The 12,790-nt window shown below is 33.9% G+C and overlaps 1 protein-coding gene across 4 annotated transcripts; it reads right to left on the reverse strand.

The window, feature by feature from the left end:
• Window positions 1–876: 876 nt before the first annotated feature.
• LOC124828794 (protein CHROMOSOME TRANSMISSION FIDELITY 7-like) lies at window positions 877–5,819 on the reverse strand. Of its 4 annotated transcripts, none has more exons than XM_088112499.1 (5): window positions 5,418–5,819; window positions 3,430–3,484; window positions 2,394–2,810; window positions 1,771–2,273; window positions 877–1,310 (listed from the first exon to the last, which is right to left on the reverse strand). In XM_088112499.1, exons 3-5 carry the CDS (start codon window positions 2,733–2,735, stop codon window positions 1,190–1,192), a joined length of 966 nt encoding a protein of 321 aa, XP_087968625.1. In that variant the 5' UTR covers window positions 2,736–2,810; window positions 3,430–3,484; window positions 5,418–5,819; the 3' UTR covers window positions 877–1,189. The 4 variants fall into 4 exon arrangements, with proteins under 4 accessions (XP_087968625.1, XP_047158129.2, XP_087968624.1 ...); XM_047302173.2 differs by having other exon boundaries at window positions 2,394–2,838; XM_088112498.1 differs by lacking the exon at window positions 5,418–5,819 and adding an exon at window positions 3,605–4,256.
• Window positions 5,820–12,790: the final 6,971 nt, after the last annotated feature.

A 12,790-nucleotide genomic window follows, 5' to 3' on the forward strand; every position in this document is an offset into this window, starting at 1 on the left:
TCTAAATAATTATTGACAAAGTATATAACCGTTATAATGAAAATTTTTTTTGAACATTTCAATTATTCAAAACCAGTCTTAAATCACTTTATGTTAAAGATTAAATTAAATGAATTAATCATTTATTAAGAATGAAATATTAAGAGAATTTCCTTTGGTTTTGGCGACTACCTATCGCTTAATGATACATAATGGTTTAAATTAATGCATTAGTTAATCCACTACCAATATCCCATAGAAAGTTAGTTTTGAAATTAGAGTCCCCCTTCACTAGACATAACACAAACATAAATTTGAAAAATATATCTACATACCATACACTAACTAAAAAAAAGCATTGTAGTATTGAAAGATAACTATGATCTTTTGGCTTTACATAGATAGATAAGAAAAATATAGCATTACATATGCAAAACTTCGAAGCAAATAAAAATTATGGGTCAAAGTAATAAAGAAACATGTCCAATGTGTAATTTGACAGAAAATAAAAGATTATGAATCAATGAAATGAAAATAAGATACATATAATAAGATGTCCCTTTAGATGCAATTTTCTTATTTCAAATTAAAATTAAAAAATTTACCCAACAATTAAGACAAAAAAAAAGAACTATAGTTATCAAGGTGAAACGTTAGCTAAAAAAAATAAATAAATAAATATATATATATATATATATATATATATATATATATATTAAAAGGCTTATAAATTATTAAGAAAAGAGGCAAGCACACATAATGTAAGAAGCTTATTTTCCCATTAACTACGGGTTATGATAACTTAAGCTTGCTTGAACACAACCAAATAAGCTGTGTTTGGCTTGAAGTTACAAACCTGCAAACAGTCAAAAGAGAAAATAAAAAACAAAAAAAAGATACAATTTCTTGCTCCCTAATTTAGTACTTGGAAAGTGTGAACTTCAGTTTGCAGTTTCAAAATACATCTGTAAATATCAGTCACAGTTATAGTCTTCAAAAGGATGTTCTCCAATACATGCTAACTCTTGACTCTCAAGAACTAAATGGTAAAATCCACTCACAATGACAAATTTGTACCAACAAAAAACAATGAGATGACAGATTCATGGCTTATATGAGCTAAAAAAATGTTACACTTTACCAGAATAACTTACGCTTATACCTATTAACAGCCAAGATAAGTAAACACTAATAAACTGTTTTGTTGGCTCTAATATGCTAAGAATGAACCAGTGCCAGTATAACTAGCTGCTAATGCCTTTCCAGCAGAGGTAGGCTGGGAAAATGCTAACTGAGAACGTTCAAGCTCAAGACCGGGGCAGAAACTCTTCCTGCAACCAATTTAACACAGGAAATTCAAATCACTAGGCAAGCAAATGGTTGCAAAATAGTTAAGTGTACGTCTAGATGAGTGTTAAAAACAATAAATTTGACATAGGAAAAATATATTGAGATAAAATTATTTGTTTTATGTTTTTATTCTAAAAGTAACTTTGATATATCCTTTTTAATCCAACGCAGAACTATTTTGAATCACTTCTTGTTAAATTAGAAAATAACTGAGCGTGTATATATTTTCTAAAACCACATTTGAAATGAAGCAAAAACAATTATGATACTTCCTTTTGTAAAATCAAACACATTTTCCCAACCACTTAGCACCCATTCCATGTGGTTAGTATTAGGACTTGTAGATAAATAAGGTCTTCCATTACCTATGAACTTATTGATTTTATATAAAATACTTAAAGTTCCTCAGAGTCAATTAAAGCCAAATTTAATTTAAGCTACCTCATTGCTTCTAGCAACTGGGTGGCAATGCCTTTTCTTCTGTTGGAGGGAGTAACCCAAATGGCCCTAATGCCACCAGCAGCAGCGGTTGGTTCGCTGGCACAGAAGATTGCCCCTTCCATCTTTTCAGAATCACTCACATTAGCAACTTTTCTATGGACCTCCCTTTGGAAAATAACATTCCCAAATTGAAGAGTGGTAGAGCGTGTCGTTACTCCCCTTTTCTTCGCACTGTGAACAGATCCAGCAACAGAGCCAGACACAACTCTGAATGCCTTTTCAATTGGTTCCGCAACGAGACACCCAGCAACCCTGTTCAGAGAAACAAACAGATACACCTTACAGCGCTCGTGAAGTATCCACCCACTTCCAATCTCAATTTCCATCATCCTCACCACCTCTTCAACTTTCTTCCTGTGAGAAGACCGGTCGGTCTCCAAGAATAAAACGACTCGACCCGAATCCAAACTGGGTAGAGGAATAACATTTTCTTTGGTCCAACCCTGCAGAATACAGTAGGAAATAAGATAAAATTGGGAATAAAAAACCACAAAAGAGAGTGTAGGAAATAAGATTTAGGAATAAAAAACCGTAAAAGAAGAGAGTGTAGAATGAGAGCTAACTCTGAATAGGATTCCCTGCGTGTATGATTTGTGAAATTCATTGTGTGATTTCTCGTCCTGTGGATCACCGGGAGTGAACTTTATGCCGCATGTAGAACACGAGCGTAAGAGGAAATCGGATTGGCCAAAATCAAGATGAAACTGAGCGTAGCTTCTCTTCTTGTTTTTGGCGAGTGTTACCGGTTGGGGATCCGAAGTACCGGGCCTAGGATTTACGCGCCTTCGGGTGTAGGTGTTGATGATGTGATGTTGCTGATTCTCCCAGGTTGACAAATCATGGTCGTTGTTGGGAGAAGAGGAATCTTGGGTGGATGTGAAGAAAGCACTGATCTTGGACTGCATTTGTGATTCAGTAATGGACGTTTCTTTCTTCCTTATGTGACAGTGTTATTGATGGTCCTTTCATTTGCTGCCAAACTTTTCATTTTGTTCTTTAAATTTCCCGCTTAAACAAATCAATGTAAAAAGTATGAAAATTATTCAAAAATATAAATATTTACATAATATTTTAATGTAAAAATGATAAATACAATTTTTTATTGATAATTTTTTATAAAAGAAAAAGTATTATATGAAATTTTGTTTATAATAATTTATATTGCTAATAAATATGTATGGTTACAATTTAGTACTGATTTTATGTGGAGCTGAAGAAGCTCAAAACCCAATTATTCCATATATTACGATAGCTAATGATTTTATGAATTAGATTTAGCTGAAAATTAAAGATTATTGCTTCACTAATGAACCAAAATACCAAACTTACGTTTTTTTATATTTTGTATACAGAATTTTTCTTGTTCAAAAACTAGTACATAATGTTTGACATACATAAGAGATATATAAAGACCGGGACAACCGATGCTAAGTATAAAAATCATTTAAAGAGAGTGTGGGCTAACCAACGCTAATAACAACTACAAATAAACAGGACATCATATCTGGTTCTAATAACCCAAATTTCTCATAATCACCAGGTATTCTCGCTAAATATGCACCATATAAGCAAAGAATAGGGAGAAAGGTATTTATTTACCTGAACCAAAACAGAACAAACAATCCTGAAGTCACATCTATCTGAGTGCTCCTTCCTGAAATATTTCAAAAGGCATACTAAGCGATTGTTCCTTTCCCAACCAATGATATTATTCAAAATGATGAACATGACTAACACATATAGGAGCAAAGAAAGTTCATATGTCTATAATCACCTGACACAAAGCACTATGTGTTCATTCAAGTGTTCTAATAAATACTGCAACTGTTATAGGAATTAAGAACACACATTATATTTGAAGGAAAAAGTTACTAGAGATTTAGATGCACCTAATGCCTACACTACATGTATATAAATAGATTATGCTTTTCATCAAGTTGGTGCCCTGCAAATCAGAAGGATGTATATAAATTATATAAATTAATGATGTTTATTGTCAACTTTGCGAACTTCAAAATCAAAAGGAAATAACAAAATAACATACCATGTGGTGAATTTAATTGTTGCCATAAACATTACAATCTAATTATTTAAATTACAACTTGTTTGCTATATCATCATCAATAACCCAATCCCTTAAATGCAAATAAATTATATCAACGGCTTCCATAACAATAAATTTGTTCAAACTTCAAAATTAATATTGACAAAAATGTGTACATACAGAGCTGGAACTAAAATGACACAGACCATGTATATCGGACAAGTATATGCTTTGGCCAGTGCTCAGGGTCCCAGCATTGTTTACGAATTTCAGGGTGAATTTTAACAGATATAAAGAAAAAAACAGATTCAGTAAGTACAACCAAAAACTCAAGGCCATTCTAAATGAGTTATAACAGTAAAATTTAATTAATCATATTGCCCAATGTTTCTCTTCAATATACCAGACAAATGACATATAGGAATTCATCAAAGTGTAAGGTATATATTTACTATATTCTTTATGAAAGGCAATGTCTAAAGAATAAACAGGTTCCATAGAATCCATTCTCATCATCGATGATAAAAGTTTAACAACTCTAAGTCACAACCTTCAAGTTTCTCAACATTTTACAATAACAGATAATGATATGCCTTCAGACATTCGCAAGAAAAGAAGAGAAAAATGTGTTCACTAATAACGCTTGAATAATACCATCACTTGGAGTTAGAGCAGAATCTACAGAACAGAGACTGGAGCATCCATACATGAATATGGCAAATGTGATTGAAATTATACATGCTAGGTAAAATTTATATGTAGAATGGTCGCCTTATAAAAAGAAACGTTTTGATAAACATAAAATTAGAAGGAATTAAAGAATTAAATTCTGACACCATGCAAATCACTTCCTGAATACCTCTGCGTCACACTAAAATTCCAATCCAATGGATGTGCTAAAAACAAAAGTTGAATAAACTGAACAACATCAAATCGATGACCTATCTTGAGCACAGAAATACCAGATTGACTTCATTCATTGGAACCTCTGTACTTTTACTATTAACCACAAGAAGCCATGGGATTAAACACTTTTCCCTCCCAACTTGAAACGATCAGCAGATAAAATTTAAATAAGGAAAACTACAACCATATTTTCTCCAGAAATAATGCAAAGACACAAGGTCAACCATTTAGAAACTGATTACGACAATACACTCACCGCATATGGTACAGTAAATAAAGAAATAGCACATGATTTCATTTAATTGCGTTCAGAATATGATACAGTATTCCTTGAATTGCCTGTAACAAGCATTCCAAATTCACGTTTCTCACAAATGTACTACAAGAAAAATCGAAAATCAGCGTCTCTTGCCAGCGTATTGCTCATTTTAAATGTGGTTAAAATTCCATAGCCTTAAATTCAGCCAGACTCCCTTCTAATTTTCATTTTACCAATATTCCAGCATTATTATCCCTGAATAGAGAAACGAATCAGTCACGCACCATTCACTCTGCACAAAACAACTATCTTTCTAAAATCCTCATTTCATAAAGAGAGTCGCAGTACAAACAGCAAATCCTTCAGATTTCTTCTTACCAACGAAGAAGAACGAACCAGCGAACCAGCTGCCAGAAACAACGTCAGTGAGCCTAACAGTTGGAAGCTCAATCCAGCGGCCAAATCGCCTTCAAGAGTTTTGGCGCTCAACTGGGTTCGAATAGGGTTTTGGATTGAAGAAGAAAAAGAGAGATTTTGAAAAGATTGAAGAAGAAAAAGAGAGATTTTGAAAAGATTGAAGAAGAAGGGGTTGTGACTGAAGTGCAAGAGAGGGCAATGGCTCGAGCAATCGCAAATGAAGGGCGACAATGGTAAGAAGCGCGCGAAGAAAAGGAGCCCATTCGAAGTCCCTGTAGTTTTTTCCTTTTCAGCCATGCCCCATCACCTCGTCATATGTCACTGCTTCTAGTTTTGTCGCTTCCCATCAGTAGAGGTCTCACCTATAAGTGATGACAATTTAGTTCTTACAGACTCTATCATTAGTGACAACAATTTAGTCTTTGCAGGCTCTATTAGTCAATAATAGCAATTTAGTGAAGAAAGTATATTTTCAGCCACTATAGGCCCCTCAGTTACTGATGACAATTTAGTCCCTACAAACTTCATCAGTCAATGATGACAATTTAGTCCTTGCAGGCCCCATCAGTCAGTAATGACAATTTAGTCCCTATAATAAGGGGAGTATGTTTCCACAGGGACCTCATGACTACTTACAAGTTTGATCTTTGAGATGATCAAAATCGGGATGTAGGGCACGAAGAATCAACACCATGTAAAATTTGTCTAGTTTCTTTTTTATATCCTCTAATGGATCTACTTCCAAAAACATCCTAAGTTCTTCGACAGTAGATTGAGCTTCAACCATGAAGGACATCATATCATGGTCTGTCATTTTAAGAGATGCAAGCTTGTTCGTAGTGTCATAGAGACGTTGAATATAGTTGGCATAAATGCTTTGGGCTTTCTTCCAAAAGGAGTGACAAGTTTTGAAATCCCTCAAAGATACAAGAAGTTTGGGTTCCACTAATTGTCATAATAAGGCACACAACTGGAAATCTGTTTGTTTCCACTTATCAGCTTTTTTAGTAGGCACATGGCTTCCATCTCGCTTAAGGTGGTCATAATGCCCTTGACCAAGGAACCACATTTCAACGACAGTAGACCATGATAGATAATTTTTTCCATTTAGCTTCTCGATGACAAAAAGGAGACATCAAAATAATTATGGGAATTCGCATTCCTATTATTAAAGTATTTGTGTAATTTTAAAATAAAGGAAATTATATTTTGATTTGTTTTATAAGTTCTTTCTATAGTTGGTTCATTATCGTAAAGCCATTTATTTAAAAAAAATTTGTGTTGATTCAAGAAAAAGTTGTAGCTGGATTTTCAGAATATAAATCATATATAGAAAGATATCTATGTATATTTTTTTCATTAAAAATTGAAAAAAAGAATGTGATTTTTTAGTTAATCTAATATTTCTATTTTGGAATATTTGCAAATTTTTTTTTCCGAATTATGTCCTTTTATTATCATAAATGTTTTTCTTCGAATGAATATTTGTCTCTTGAAATTACAAGTCCTCTTTTCTTTTCTTTTTTTTTTCATTTTTTCTATTTTTTTTATAACTACTTTTTTTTTAGTATTCAGATCCTTTATAGATTTTTTTTAGTGAACAATTTGTCAACTTTATCGATTGAATTGAAAGAGTACTGTCAGATGCTATTTCTGAAGAAGACGAATAGTACTAGCGAGGAACAAAAAAATCCTAAGGGTTTAGACGAAGGAAATGTGACAGTGATGGACGACGGTGGCTGGCAACAGCGGGCGGTGGCCAAACGGTGGACGGTGGCCGACGGCGAGCGACGAAGAACTGTTGCGCCGGATAGATATATATTACGAGACAGAAACCAGAGCGGGATCGACCCATGCTAATACCAACTTAAGATTGAAATTGTAAAATAATTCTAGAATAACCCTATACACAATATAATCATGATAAATAAGGTAACCATTGACACAATATAATTATGATAAATAAAATAACTCTTGACACAATATAAACATGATAAAACAGAATAAATATGCTAATAAACAAAATAAAAAAGTAGAATTGACATACAACTAATGCATATAAATTATTTAATATATGATTTTACGTCGCGTTTAGGTCTTTTTATCCGTTTTAATAGCGTTACAGTGCAAGATGCTAATTTTAGGTTGCTAATTCTATGTATTATAAGGTATTATTCAATCTTATTATATATTTAACTTTGTAAATTTAATATTCAACATTTTTTAAATAATTTGTAAGTTAATTTAAAAAATTATTATTATGTGTATATGTAACTAAATTATATCAAAATATAAACCTTATATATAATAATAATAATAATATTTGGAATTTTAATACATTTATGATTTCTCGAATGGATCAAAAGATTTGTCATCAAATTTTGAAGTTGTTAATAAGGATGATGAGTTTTGTTTATGTAATTAACATAGTAAATGTTGAAAAATTATATCTTTTTAAGAAATTTAACAAAAACTATCAAATTACATCAATTTTTCACAACACTAAATTCCATAATTTTTATATGAAATTAGGATCAAATTGCAAAATTGTTCACAAATCAATACCAAATTGAGACTAAAAATACTAGATGACTAAATTGACATTTTTTGAAAAAAGCAAAGGCCAGATAATTAATTATAGATATTCTTTAATATTTAATATGTTCAAAATACATTAGAAAATTCTAATAATGGTTAAAATATATCTAAAGATACACATTAAAAGAAACAATTATCAAATCTTGATAATCATAATCGAATCCTTTTCCGTGATCAAAATGGAAACTGTATTTATCAAATTTCATACATCATCCAGTATTACAAACTCAATTATGAAAAAAAAAATTCTACAGTATGAACAGAATATGTGGAAAACTTCGAAGACGGTTCACCTAATTTGGGTTTCATCGTTGGCTTGACGATGGCTTTGAGTGGCTGTCGCAGTTGGACAATCCCGGAGTGTTTCTTTCAATATAATTAGAGAAGGTTTGCATCTCAACCATTCAATGTGCGCCTTCTCATACTTCCTCTGAATGAAAATTTTGCACAGTTCCAAGTGTTGTACTGCTACATTGGCATGTCGTTATGTATCTCGGGAAAGTTTATGGAATAATTCTGATGAGGAAGTTTATTAACAAATATTATAATGCTGCCCAAATTGTATATTGTTTCTTTTCTTATCATTTTCCTTTGAATCCGATTCCTTTTATTCAAGATTCATTCTACCTTCATAAATAAGCCTCAAGGCTATTCATTCACACCTTCAACCTTATCAGAACATAACACTAAATTAGGATCAAATTACATCAATTTACATCAATTTTTCACAACACTAAATTCCATAATTTTTATATGAAATTAGGATCTGTGAGACCTTGGAAAATTAAATCCTTAAGCCTTTTTGTCTAATCAAATTAATGCACTGCTGAGTCACCTGTCAGCTCTCATTAATGCACCGCGCCACACACTCAGTCTCATTAAAACGCACTCACACACTCTGACGCACGCCTGCCATGTGTCACGTTAGAATATTCTGAAAACAGTAGTGGAAGACAGGTGTCCGCGTATGAGAGAACGTCCGATTGACTTGGGGAAGAGAACTGAATTTTCTGAAAACACTTCTTCCCATTCTCTGCATGCACTCACCTTCTTCCTCAAAACTGATTTCTTCATTTTTCTCCACCTTCTCTCTAGAACCAGTTCACCTTCTCTCTACTATAACTCATCACCTTCTTCTCCGATCACGTTTCAGAACCGTAGAAACGTTCCCTGAGACGTGAGCGTCATTCTGGACCGAACAGAATTGGGATCTGAGCTGGTAAGTTCTCGTCTCTAACCGTTCGTCCATTTAGTTTCATGCGAACCCAAGTTCTGGTTGCATGCATGGGTTATAGGTCTGAGTTGTTTCTGATTTTTTGGTGTTTTAGATTAAGTGAAAGTTGTTGAGTGAATATGAGGATAGAACGCTGTAAGAGGACGAACTAAACCCTTGCATTTTGGGCGTACACTGCTATCCAGGTAAGGGAAGCTTAATAGTTTAATTTATACTTGGATGTTGTGTGCAAGCATGATAGGAATTGAATGTATGAGATGTATCCTGTTTGAGTATGCCTGAACGATCGCTGTTATGCATGAATGAATATGGTATGTGCTGGTTGATACGTATGAATTGGAAAATGGATGATTAGTGTATAGTATGAGTTGTTAATATGAATTCTATAAAGTATGTGAATTAAATGATGAATATGAAATTATAAGATTATGAATTCGTATGAGAAATGTTGAGTTAGAATAGATGAAAAATCTGAATATGATAATCCTTACTATGATAAAATACGTTCGTCATCGTACGGTCTTATACCGTTCGGTTTCTAGTCAATTACTTAAAAAGGAATTCTGTTATTTGAAAAGAGTTCCGATCAAGAACGAGCGTCCCGTGAAATACTATGTTGAGCGTTCGGCTCAGCCTAGTGGTAATCTTGTAATTTAGAATTGAGTTATAATGTATTATCCCTTGTACTTATAAATTTGTAGCGCTCGGTCTTACACTGAGCGTTCGTCCTAATTAGCACTCAGTCGTATACCTAGCGTTCGTCCTAATGAGCTCTCGGTCTTAGACTAAGCGTTTGTCCTAAGAAGTGTTCGGTCTTATACCGAACGCTCGTCCATACCTTTGATTTCGGAACATACATAAATAGCGTTCGTCCAAATTATTAATAAATGTATATCATCGCGTTTGGTCATTGACTGGCAGTCGATCCCTTTAAACGAATTGTTCTCAGTATAATTAAATAATTGTCTTGTTGAATCTTTATCCATTTGAATTTGGTCTAGAATCTTTGTACCTAAATTATTCTGAACAATTATGTTATATTTCTAAGAGTCGGTTCATTCAACTGATTCGAGTAGCAGTCACTTTCGTCATATAAGTATTTGTTGACTTATTCGGTTTGACAACGAGTCTGTTAAATCTAGCCTTTAGCGTTCGTCTTCGTTCTTCAGAAGTATGAACGTTCGTTATTTTACCCTTTTAAAACTAAAGATAGAGATGATGATAAATTATAAGATGTTGAAGTGTGAACACTATATTGAATGATTATACGATTATGGAATTTGAACGAGCGTTCTAGGGAGGAACGACTCTTATTTATATATTTGAATATTAAATTTGGTAAAGTATGACTGTGGATAAGTTAAGACTCGCTGTCCATCCTAATGTTCCGTGAGTACTATCTTCATGTAGAGGAAGTATGTCATGTGTGGGAACGGCAGGAGGTCCTTAGTCCACAAGTTAACATGGGCGACGTAAGAACGGACTGACCTCGAGTGGCAGCTGTTTGGTGTATCCCAGTTACTACATCACTCGGGTGCAAGGACGCTTGTAACTACACAGATTCATACAGTCCGGACGGTCGGTCTAGAATATTTATATATATATATATATATATTTCGGTTGATGTTATATGTGGAGTATGTGCTTGTGTGAATTGAAATGTTGGTGTATGTGTTGATGTATAAATTAAATTATTTAAGCTTACCCTTTCGTTTTTCCTTGTGTTGTCATTTGTCTATGTACATTCGTCCTGTCATTGCAATGATCATCCGTGTGGATGTGAGCAGATGGAGGTGCGTCACTTGAAGAGATGCTAGAAGAAGAAAATTTGGAAGACGCTAATCTGGTGGAAGTGGAAGTTAAAGCCGAGCCTTAGAGCGCTCGCGTGTTTTTCATTTATTAGTCTTTTAGTTTTATTTTGGACGTTCGGTCAAGGTTTTGTAAGACCGTTCGTCCCAGAACTCCTGTTTCTTTTGCGTTCGCTTATTTCTGTACTTTAAGCCGTTCGGTTTTTTTTTTACCCTCGTTTAGTAATGTAAAGACTGCACTGTTTTACTGTTAAATGTAATTAATTCTGATTATGGTAATTACTGTATTTTGGGATGTTACATGATCAAATTGCAAAAATTTTCACAAATCAATACCAAATTGAGACTAAAAATACTAGATGACTAAATTGACATTTTTTTGAAAAAAGCAAAGGCCAGATGAGTAATTATAGATATTCTTTAATATTTAATATGTTCAAAATACATTAGAAAATTTTAATGATGGTTAAAATATATCTAAAGATACATGTTATGTAGTAAGATATTATATTACATAAAATATCTTAAGATATTTATAAAGCCACTAACCACATTTTTTAGGTAAGGTGGTTATTTTTATTTTGCTTATAAATACAATGACAGGGCAAAAGTTCAGGTACGTTCTCTTTATGTCTAGAGACTCCAAATAATATTTCAGAGCAGTATCATAATCACTCTCTTGAGAGCTGAGGCTCCATAACTCACATCTGACTTGAGCGTCGGAGTATCTTTGCAGGTACCTCCCCCTCCTTTGGCGAGTATGAACAACAACAATTGGAAAAGAGCAAGCATCCCAGACAGCCAGGAGCAACAAAGACACACCGGACAAAGTTCACACCGAAACAATACACATTATCAAATCTTAGATAATCATACTCGAATTCTTTTCGGTGATGAAAATGGAAACTATATTTATCAGATTTCATACATTATCCAGTATTACAAACTTAATTATATAAAAAAAAAATTCTACAACAGAATACGTCAAAAACCTCGAAGACGCGGCCGCAGGTGGTTCACCTAATTTGGTTTCATCGGCTTGACGGTGGCTTTGAGCGGTTGTTTCTGTCGCAGTTTGTGGAGGACAATCCCAGGGTCCCCATCACTCTCACTGATGGCAATCTATGTAGTTTTTTCTTTTCAGCCACTACAAGCTCCCATCACCTCGTTAGTCAGTAATGTTAGTGCTTGTAATTTTGTCGCTTCCAACCACTATAGGTCCCATCAGTGAGTGATGACAATTTAGTCCTTACAGGCTCCATCAGTTAGTGATGACAATTTAGTCCCTGCAGGCCCCATCAGTCAATAATGGTAATTTAGTTCCTACAGTGAGGGGGAGTATGTTTCCGGCCACTACAGAACCACTCAGTCAGTGATGACAATTTAGTCTCTACAGGCTCCATCAGTCAATGATGGCAATTTAGTCCTTGCAGGCCCCATCAGTCAGTAATGCCAATTTAGTCCCTACAATAAGAGGGAGTATGTTTCCATAGAGGGGACCTCATGACTAGTTAGAAGTTGATCTCTGAGATGATCAAAATCGGGATGTAGGGCACGAAGGATCAACACCATGTAAAATTTGTCTAGTTTCTTTTTGATATCCTCTAATGAATCTACTTCCAAAAACATCCTAAGTTCTTCAACAATAGATTGGGCTTCAGCCACGAAGGACATTATATCATGGTCTGCCATTT

This window comes from Vigna umbellata, chromosome 4 (assembly GCF_029865625.1).
Source record: "Vigna umbellata cultivar VRB3 chromosome 4, Vumbellata_1.0, whole genome shotgun sequence".
Taxonomy (NCBI): domain Eukaryota; kingdom Viridiplantae; phylum Streptophyta; class Magnoliopsida; order Fabales; family Fabaceae; genus Vigna; species Vigna umbellata.

Bases quoted from the DNA above. Each gene is read 5' to 3' on its own strand.
- LOC124828794 (XM_088112499.1), bottom strand. From the start codon at position 2,735: ATGCAGTCCAAGATCAGTGCTTTCTTCACATCCACCCAAGATTCCTCT. The intron at 2,274-2,393 runs GTTAGCTCTCAT...TGTATTCTGCAG, and splicing joins CGCAGGGAATCCTATTCAGA to GGTTGGACCAAAGAAAATGT. The intron at 1,311-1,770 runs GTAGCTTAAATT...AATTGGTTGCAG, and splicing joins CAGTTGCTAGAAGCAATGAG to GAAGAGTTTCTGCCCCGGTC.